At 40.5% G+C, this 10197-nt stretch overlaps 1 protein-coding gene across 10 annotated transcripts in view; it reads left to right on the forward strand.

The window, feature by feature from the left end:
• Positions 1-9723, forward strand: part of znf385b (zinc finger protein 385B) — a 392471-nt gene extending 382748 nt beyond the window's left edge. For all 10 annotated transcript variants that reach the window (XM_063052069.1, XM_063052067.1, XM_063052075.1 and 7 more), the window contains 3 exons: positions 3684-3862; positions 4634-4735; positions 8407-9723. In XM_063052069.1, coding sequence (XP_062908139.1) covers positions 3684-3862; positions 4634-4735; positions 8407-8622 — 497 coding nt within the window. In that variant the 3' untranslated portion in view covers positions 8623-9723. The remainder of the gene's footprint in view (positions 1-3683; positions 3863-4633; positions 4736-8406) is intronic.
• Positions 9724-10197: the final 474 nt, after the last annotated feature.

The following is a 10197-nucleotide window of genomic DNA, read 5'->3' on the forward strand; positions in this document are numbered from 1 at the left end:
ACTGAGGTAGTGTTCATTGTTCCAATGTCCATTTAGGAATCGGATGTCAGAGGGGAAGAAGCTGTTCCTGAATGACTGAGTGTGTGCCTTCAGGCTCCTGTGCCTCCTACCTGGCAGTAACAATGGGAGGAGGGCATGTCCTGGGTGATGGGGATCCTTAAAGATGGATGGTGCCTCTTTAATTTTGTTCTCTTTTCGCCCTATTTATTTAAATTAATCTTATATACCTGTACATATATATTTCTTATAATTTATAGATTTATTATTATATATTGCAATGTTCTGTTGCTGCAAAACAACATAGTTCACAACATATCAAATCACTGGCATATGTCGTGAAATTTGTTGTTATGCAGCAGCAGTGCATTACAATACATAATAGAAACTATAAATTCTATAAACTACAGTAGGAAGTATACAGTGTGTATGTATGTATGTGTATATGTATGTGTGTGTATATATATATATATATATATTCAAATTAAATAAGTACTGCAAAAAGAGAAAAAAAATGTAGTGAGGTAGTGTTCAAGGGTTCAATGTCCATTCAGAAATCGTCTGGCAGAGGGGAAGAAGCTGTTCCTGATTCACTGTGTGTGTGCCTTCAGGCTCCTGTACTTCCTTCCTGATGATAATTCATGGCAGATGCAATTTAATGTGGATAAATGTAAGGTTATCCACTTTGGTGGCAAAAACAGGAAAACAGATTATTATCTGAATGGTGGCCGATTAGGAAAAGGGGAGGTGCAATGAGACCTGGGTGTCATTATACACCAGTCATTGAAAGTGGGCATGCAGGTACAGCAGGCGGTGAAAAAGGCGAATGGTATGCTGGCATTCATAGCAAGAGGATTCGAGTACAGGAGCAGGGAGGTACTACTGCAGTTGTACAAGGCCTTGGTGAGACCCCACCTGGAGTATTGTGTGCAGTTTTGGTCCCCTAATCTGAGGAAAGACATTCTTGCCATAGAGGGAGTACAAAGGAGGTTCACCAGATTGATTCCTGGGATGGCAGGACTTTCATATGATGAAAGACTGGATTGACTAGGCTTATACTCGCTGGACTTTATAAGATTGAGGGGGGATCTTATTGAAACGTATAAAATCCTAAAGGGATTGGACAGGCTAGATGCAGGAAGATTGTTCCCGATGTTGGGGAAGTCCAGAATGAGGGGTCACAGTTTGAGGATAAAGGGGAAGCCTTTTAGGACCGAGATGAGGAAAAACTTCTTCACACAGAGAGTGGTGAATCTGTGGAATTCTCTGTCACAGGAAACAGTTGAGGCCAGTTCATTGGCTATATTTAAGAGGAAGTTAGATATGGCCCTTGTGGCTTAAGGGATTGGGGGTATGGAGGGAAGGCTGGTCCAGGGTTCTGAGTTGGATGATCAGCCATGATCATACTGAATGGCGGCGCAGGCTTGAAGGGCCAAATGGCCTACTCCTGCACCTATTTTCTATGTTTCTATAACAATGAGAAGATGGGGGCCCTTAATGATGGGCGCCATCTTTCTGAGGCATCGCTCCTTGAAGATGTTCTGGATGCTGGGGAGGCTACTTCTCATGCTTAGCTGACTGAGTTTACAGTTTGCTGCAGCTAATTTCAATCCTGTGCAGTAGCCACCGCACCCCGCCCCCCCCTCGCCATACCAGATGGTGATGCAGCCAGTTAGAATGCTCTGTACGAAATTTGCGAGTGTCTCTGGTACTAAATTCCCTCAAACTCCTAACGAAATACAGCCGCTGCCATGCCTTCTTTGAAACGGCATCAATAGGTTGACCCCGGACAGATCCTCAGAGATGTTGACACCCAGGAACTTGAAATTACTCACCTTTTCCACCTCTGGTCCATCTATGAGGACTGGTGTGTTCCCCCATCTTACCCTTTCTGAAGTCCACAATCAATTCTTTGGTCTTACTGACATTGAGAGCAAGGTTGTTGCTGCAATATCACTCAGCCAGTTGATCTATCTTGCTCCTGTACACCTTCAGGTCACTGGCCATTTGCCAGTGATATAAAATCTGACTCTGATTCATGCACATACTTTGGAAATGATATAACCATCCATCACATCTGCTGATGTAAATTTTGAGAGTACATTATGCACAGAGTGCTGCAGGAGAGACAAATTGAAGGCTTCACATGTTGTGATACATTATTTCCACTTCAGCAAACTGTTTTTCTGTGTGGCTGAATATTTGAATATTATTGGCTCATGTAATGGAAAAGAAGCAAACCTTTTTTAAAATGCATGGATTAAAATCCTGATTCTTAAATCTGAAGTAAATTTGCTAAGTAAACCTACAATCTGGTTCATTTTGATTGTTACCTAGCTTCATTATATCATAAACCATTGTCCTTTGGATCTCTAGACAGTGCATTGCTCTCAACCTGAGATGTTCTTATCGACTGTGCTGCTCCCAATGTGCAGGGTAAACTATTTAAAACTTTTCAGGTGATATCTGAGATGATTGTATGGATCAGATATCAAAAGGTAAAAAGTATCAATACCATGTCACTAGTGGTAGTGTGAAGAACAAGCACAGGTTAACTACTGGTATTTTGCATTCAGAAATCAAACATTTCCAGGACCACCAAGGACTGGTTCAGCAAGAATAAAAATAAAACATCAAAAGATTTTACAAAATAGATGAAAACAGGAAGTTTAAAATTTGACAGGGGAGTCAGAAAATCACAGACATGCTTCTTAAAAACTCTACGTAAGATTCTGCTCTTACACTGTCGTCCCCACCCCTCGGGCCCCCGAGTCACAGACTGAGGCAGGGACCTCCTTCCTTTATCAATCTAACTGAGCCTGTTCTTCTTGGCATCCAGCAGTACTGATACGTACCTAGAAAAAAGTCACTGATGTCCAGTTCGCAGGTAATATAAACACCCTACTATCAACTAGACCAGTAGATTCTGAGTTCCACAGGAACTCAGCAGTGGCCTGTGAAGGGGTTAGAAGTTCAAGGCCTCCAGCAGATCAGATGATATGACTCATGAAGTTTAACAATTTGAATTAATGTTCCTTTTCTCAGTCAGACCTCATGCAGACTAGCTTTTTCTTGGCTTGTTTTGTCAACTAATTTATCCTTTTATATTATCCCAGAGTTTATCTTTATAATCTTCTCTTCCTTTTCTGCATTTTAAGATAGTGAGGAGATATTATCTTCCATCAGCAGCACTGAATTGCAGTCCCAGCTTCTGTTTTCACTAACTTAAAAACCATTTACAACATGGTGTCACTCGTGTTTTGCACTTCCAGTGCTACCAGTCATGACCAAGCATTCCTAAACCTAGCACCTTTTCAGTCCTATTACAGAAGCAGGTAATGCCTTCCAGTGGCTGTGGATTGCGAGGCTTCTAAGCTGTGAACCAAAGTAGTCAAGCAGAAGTCAAACAAGTGTAAATAGTAAATGCTTTAAAATATGGACATATTGTTGCTCCCATGACATTATCAGAACATCTGCAGATTGATCTAAGTAGCCTTGCATTTCTCATCTACCATGCCTGATATCTTTCCTTTCACCTTCATGCTCTTCATGGTGTATCCCTTTTTCCACATTGCATAATTGGAAGTGGATACATGATGAATCGGCAGGTAATTTATAGACTATAACAGATAATTGATAGGCTATAACAAGTCACTGAGTTACTAAATGTGTTATGTTATAAACAGGCTCCAAGCACAAAACAATGGTTGAAGCTCGGATTGGAGCCGGTCCAATTAAATCATATCCCAGACCAGGATCAAAAGCTAAACTTCCAAATGGTACAAAAGGTTCTGGACTACAAAACAAGACTTTCCATTGTGAAATCTGTGATGTTCATGTCAACTCAGAAATTCAACTCAAACAGGTAAATAATAAATAAAATCCAAATCTGGAAGAAGTCCACACTCCGCCCCTGCCCTTTCCCTGGCATGTCCCCCAAATATTGCATGAGGTGTATCATCCATCTCTTTGTCTCTAACCTCATCCATCCAGAGAATTAAACAGCCCTTCCAAGTGAGGCAGAGTTTCAGCTGCATCTCTCCCAACCTGATAAACCGCATTTTGGCTCACAATGTGACCTTGTCTGCATCTCGAGCCTCCAACTGCATGTCACTTTCACTTTGCATCTCACTTCCACTCCACCCTGTTCGTCCTTGGCCTTCTCCATTGCTATGGAGAAGCTAAATGCATATCGGAAGAACATCTGATTCTCTGCCTGCAATCCAGTGGTATGAACATTGAATTTTCCAGCTTCAGCTAATCCTCAGTGACCTCCCCCTTGACACTCACCTGTCCACCAGGTTTTGTTCACCATTTGTTCTGTTCCCCATCCTGTCCCTCCACCTAGATCCATCTGTTCATCATCCTCTTCCCATCTGGTTCCAACTATCACCTACCAGCCTGAATCCTGACTCCCTTTACCCACGCCCAAATACTGCAATATGCTGGCAACCTTTCCTCTTCCCACGCAGTCCTGCTGCGGGAAGCCAACCCAAATATTGACTTAATCTGAGTTTGTCTGGTACTCTGGATTTTATTTTCTTCCAAATATGCCATGGTGCTAACAGAATAATGTTCTTTTTGCATTATGCAAATCAGTGCCCCTTAATTTTAATATTTATATTCTGTGTTATAGCACATTTCCAGCAGGAGGCATAAGGATAGAGTTGCAGGGAAACCATTGAAACCTAAGTACAGCCCCTACAGCAAACTGCAACGCAACTCAACTATTTTGGCAGTAAGTTCTATGTTAATATTGTTGTTGTGCAGAAAATGGTCAAAATTAACATTTGATCACCAGGATGTAATGTAAATGAAAATGAGTATTCTTGCTGTATTTTGCTTTGCATGTAACATTGTTTCATGTTTTGTGAGGATGCTATTTCTACACCTGCCTCTCCTGCACAACAATGCTAACATGTAAATCAGACCTACATAGAATTACTGAAATTTGCTGTGACTACCAAGATCCAAGATCAAGAGTATGGAACAAATTCCCTCTATTAATCTTGCAGAAAACAGTGACATTACACAGGTCATAGGATCGCAGGTCCTCATTCTTCTGGGTTGGAGATCATTGGTTTTTAAACAGGAACTTTCTTCCGAGTGCTGCCAACCATCTGCGCAAAGCTTGTGACATACAGAGTTCTAACCTGAAAGTTTCCTGCAGATGCTTTAATACTAACAGCACGCATTTTATTACCAATAAGCATTCATATTTTGACCAGTGATCAAATCCACATTATCAGTCAAGTTAATGACATTGCATCATATCAAATCAACCAAGTGCTTCTACAGAGCATGACTTGCGATTGTTGTGCTACAATATTTGTAAATTGTATATCTGTGCTCTTGTAATGCTGCTGTGACACTATAATTTCCTTTGGGATCAATGAAGTATTTATCTATCTATTTATCAATCTATTAACATACAAAATCTACATATCAAAGTGTAGAAGTTCTAAGCAAAGGAGGCTCTTCAGCTTATTGTTCTATGCCAGCTGAAGAAGACTCAGCCATCTAGTCCAGTGGTCTCCAACCTCCGGGCCGTGGACCGATACCGATCTGCGAAGCGTGCAGTGGTAGGGGGACACACCCAGCACGTCTTTAAGAAAAAAGCCGAAATAAACAAGCTAATTAATTAGGTGCCGCCCGGCACATAAATGTCGGCCCAGATCAGAGGCGACACAATCGGCAATCGCCTCTGATCTGGGCCGACATTTACATGCCAGGCAGCACCTAATTAATTAGCTTGTTTATTTTGGCTTTTTTCTTAAAGATGTGCTGGGTGCATTCCAACTACTGCTGCACCGCTGCATTCTTCACGGGAATGTATAGGTCTGCGGCCCGGAGGTTGGGGACCACTGATCTAGTCCAGACCTTATGGCACTTAAAATGCATATTCATGTACTTTTAACTACAAGGTTTCTGCCTGTATAATCTTATAATATTAATTTCCAAACTCCAACCATTATCTTGGTGGAAAAACAACCTTCATGATCATCATTCCATTGAATCTGATGACCACGGAAAAATTTAACTGATTATTGACTCTTCTGCCAAAACAATTTGGGGATTTCTATCCATTCCACCTGGTGCCTTGATAATTTTGTTCAATTAAATGTGTTTATTCTCATTCTCTTCCATTCCAAAGTAAAACCTGTCTAATCCAGAGCAATCCCCACAAAATGCTGGAGGAACTCAGCAAGTTGGGGAGCATCTGTGGGGGGGAATGAACAAGTCATCATTTTGGGCTGAGTCCCTTCATCAGGACTGGAAAGGAAGAGAAGCCAGAATAAGAAAATGGGGGAAGGGGAGGGGAGGGGAGGGGGAGGAGCAGAAGCTGGCAGGTGATAGGTGAGACCAGGTGAGTCAGGGAAAGGGGATGAGGTGAGAAGCTGCAAGCTGATAGGTGGAAGAGGTAAATGGCTGAAGAAGAAGAAATCTGATAGAAAAGTGTGAACCATGGGAGAAAGGGAAGGAGGAAGGGCACCAGAGGGAGGTGATGGGCAGGTGAGGAGAAGAGGAAGGGGAGGGGGGATGAAGTTACCACAAATCGGAGAAATCAATGTTCATTCCTCAGTTTGGAGGCTATCTGAACAGAACAGGAGGTATTGCTCCTTCAACTTGAGTTTGACCTCACCATGGCAGTAGAGGAGGCCATGGACAGACATGTCAGAATGGGTATGGGAAGTTGATTTGAAATAGTAGCCACCAGGACATCCTGCATTTAATGGCTGATAGAGCGAAGGTGCTTTACATAGTGGTCACCCAGTCTGCGTCAGGTCTCACCAATGTAGAGGAGGCTGCACTAGGAGCACCGGATACAATAGATAACCCCAATGGACTCACAGGGGAAGTGTGATTTCACCTGGAAGGACTGTTGGGGCCTTGAAAGGGCGTGAGGAAAGAGGAGTAGGGCAGGTGTAACAGTTGTCATGAATGCAGGGATATGTGCCAATGGCTATAGTTGAAATTTTCCAAATGTTATGACGTTCTCATAAATCTCCTCTGTGACTGTCGGTGTTGTCATATACTTTCTGTAATGTGATCAGGCCTTCTGCAAAATAGCTGTGAAGTAGCTGTTTTGTACAACAACAGTTAGCCTCCCTGCTATTCCCTTCAGTGCCTTGGTTGATATAGAATTCCATAAGCATCTCTTGACCTTTCCTGCCACATTCAGGGGATTGTAAAAATGCATTGTAAAGTCCCATCCATTCATCTACAATTCTCAATATTCCACTATTTATTGTGCAATCCTTTGCCCAGCCCATCTGTATTATCGAACAAATCTCCATTTCGCATTTCTCTGCTGACCCATTCAGTCTGTTGGTGTTTCTTACAGCTACAGCTTCCCCAAGATCCACCCCAAAATGGGATGTTGTAATATATTGCTCTATTCACGGCCTTCTATTCACCGAAGGGCCTTTTGACCGATCCTTCACTTCTTCCTACAAAGCCAGTTCTGCACTTTCCCTTGGGTGTCATGGGATTTTATTTTTCTGGTCAGTCTTTCTCTTATGATTTTCTCAATTCACTGTTAAAATCCAGGTAGACCGAATTAATGATTCCACCTTCGTCAACTCACCTTAAAAAATTCTGATGTCAAAACCCTCCCCTGACATGTTGTGCTTTGATTAATGTGCTTTTCTAAAGGACATTGCCCTCTGAATTGGTTCCAACAACTGGATCTACAGTTTGCCTAACAGCAAAAGCTAAGCTAAATGACTATAATACTGAGTGTATTCCTTTCCTTCTAAGCAATGATGTGATGTGTGTCCTCTGGCTCCACACCGTGTAGACAAGAGTGCTCAGAAAATCAGGATCAAAGCCTTTGCTTTTGTGTTTTCAAAGCCTGGGTGTTCATTTCATCTAACTCTGATAATTTGGTGATATAAATCTTAAAGTTATGATTGTTGTGAGTGATGGCAATGTGGTGCAACAGTTAGTGTGGTACTTCACAGCTCCAAGGGACCCAGGTTTGTTTGTGTGGTTCTTAAGTAAATGCTCTCTGTGACCACATGGGTTTCTCCTGGATGTTTTGGTTTCATTCGACATTCCAAAAGCATACTGGTAGTTTAACAGGTAAATATAAGTTACCGTTAGTGCAGAATAATGGCAGGGAAAGTCAAAGAGGGTTTGACGGGTATATATGAGAAAGAATAAGTTGAAGAGGTACAGAGAAGTAAGGAGGATGTGGACAATATTAATGGGATTTCTCTTCAGGGAGCCAGCATGGACCCAACAGACAAAATGGCTTCAATCTGCATCATTAGGTGATGTGATTATCTGCGTCTGTTGGAGAAATGACATGCACTCATAAAGTGTTTATAATGTAAGAAACAGCTTGCAATTATATTCTGTCATGAATGACCAATACCTAATAAAATATTTTCTTTTATATTTCAGGCTAAGATAGCATTTCAAAAGGATTTAATAAAACCACTGGCGCCTGGTTTCCTTTCAAATCCTTTTGCAGCTGCAGCTATGACCACTCCACTTTCTCTCCACCCACGTCCTGCTACCTCGCTATTCCAGACGACCGCATTAACACCTGCCCTTTTGAGGCCAGCACCTGGACCCATCCGGGCATCGCCTGGGTCAATTCTCTTTGCACCTTATTGATTCTTTGTAATCATGGGACAACAAGAGGCCAGCAGAGATGGGAAAACAAACAACGTTTCTTTCTTCCTTGTATTTGTCCATGCTGTGGAGCATAAAGACTGACACCCAGGTCACAGGATCTCTGTGAACAGTTGCGATCTCAGTGCCGGTGTGATGTGATTTTTAATAAATTTACCAACACTGGCTTGGGAGTTCCAAGGGGACTTTTACGGAGTTAACCCTTATGATCTATAACTGTTTTTATTTGGATTGAGTCTGTCTGCAGATGGAATCCATCTACAAAGAGTAAATAATTGATTTCTATTGCTGCAGACTTAACATCAAGAGTCTTCCTAATAAATAGAGGTGTAAAAACTATTATTGATATAACTGAACATCTGGTACATAATGTAAAGCATTATGTGTTAAATTGTGAATTCCTTCTGAACTGCATCCGTAGTTTAAAACAACATTGTGATGTCAGGGATTGTGAAATGCTGTTACAGACGTGAACACAACACTGTTGTAACTTATATAGTGATAGAATTGTTTCAGGTCTGATTTAAAACTCTAATAATAATTTATGTTTAGTTGCAGTGTAGTTGCTTGCAGATCTATACAAAACATTCTGCAAACTTTTATTTTTTAGCTTTTCTTCACTTCTTGTTTACGTTTACCACCTCAGTAATTTCGTAACTTGCAGATAGCACAGCATCATGAGATATAATTCAAATGAATATGTTTTCATTTTTGGTCTGTGATAAATTTGTTTTAATTTGTTTGGTAGCATTTTTGTCACTTTTGCTGCTAAATAATGTGAAAGATGTGTTTAAAGTACCAGCTCAATGTATTGCACAATTCATGATGATTCTCTAGCAGAAGTTTTTTAAAAAAAAAGTATTTAGATCGTTTATTTTACACACTCAGAAAATTTCTTCTGATCTCTTAATTCTTCCATTGTTATGTTTAGCTGTAAAGCTGCTGCATTAATTTGTAGCACTTCAATGCAATAATGTACAGAAAGTAAATAATTTTAGAAGAAAAAACATAATTTTAAGCTTTACTGAACATGTTGCAATACTGTTTGCCTTGAAAATAAAGGCTAATGAGATATGCAGTGCATAAAGCAAAATGTTGGTGTTTCTATTTTTTTGGAACTTTGGGGAAACCTGCATTTATGAGAAGTATCAATTGATTGTTTGTGAAATGTCTGAGTCAAAATGAAACCATCTCTGTACCATTTGAGAACAAATAATTTTCCCTATAAACTTATTCTTTGCAAATTATTCCATTATTTTACTCCTAGTTTTAGTAATATTCCCCATCTTAAATATATTCATTGTTTAAATGAGAAATATTAATTATTAACTTAATACCAACAACCTATGGAAGTTTGCCATTGCTATTGTAATTGCAAATCAATTGCCTTAGCTTTGATATTTTGTTCCCTTAGTAGTAATACATGCTAGACCCTGAATGTTAATTACAGTTCATGAATGTGAAGATTAAGCATTACATTTTATTTTCCCAAACCTCCATTCTTCCAAGTGTATAGGACATTAAAAGATAGCAACGGCTCACTTGGTCAATCACAAT

The sequence above is a fragment of the Mobula hypostoma genome, chromosome 6, assembly GCF_963921235.1.
Source record: "Mobula hypostoma chromosome 6, sMobHyp1.1, whole genome shotgun sequence".
NCBI lineage: Eukaryota > Metazoa > Chordata > Chondrichthyes > Myliobatiformes > Myliobatidae > Mobula > Mobula hypostoma.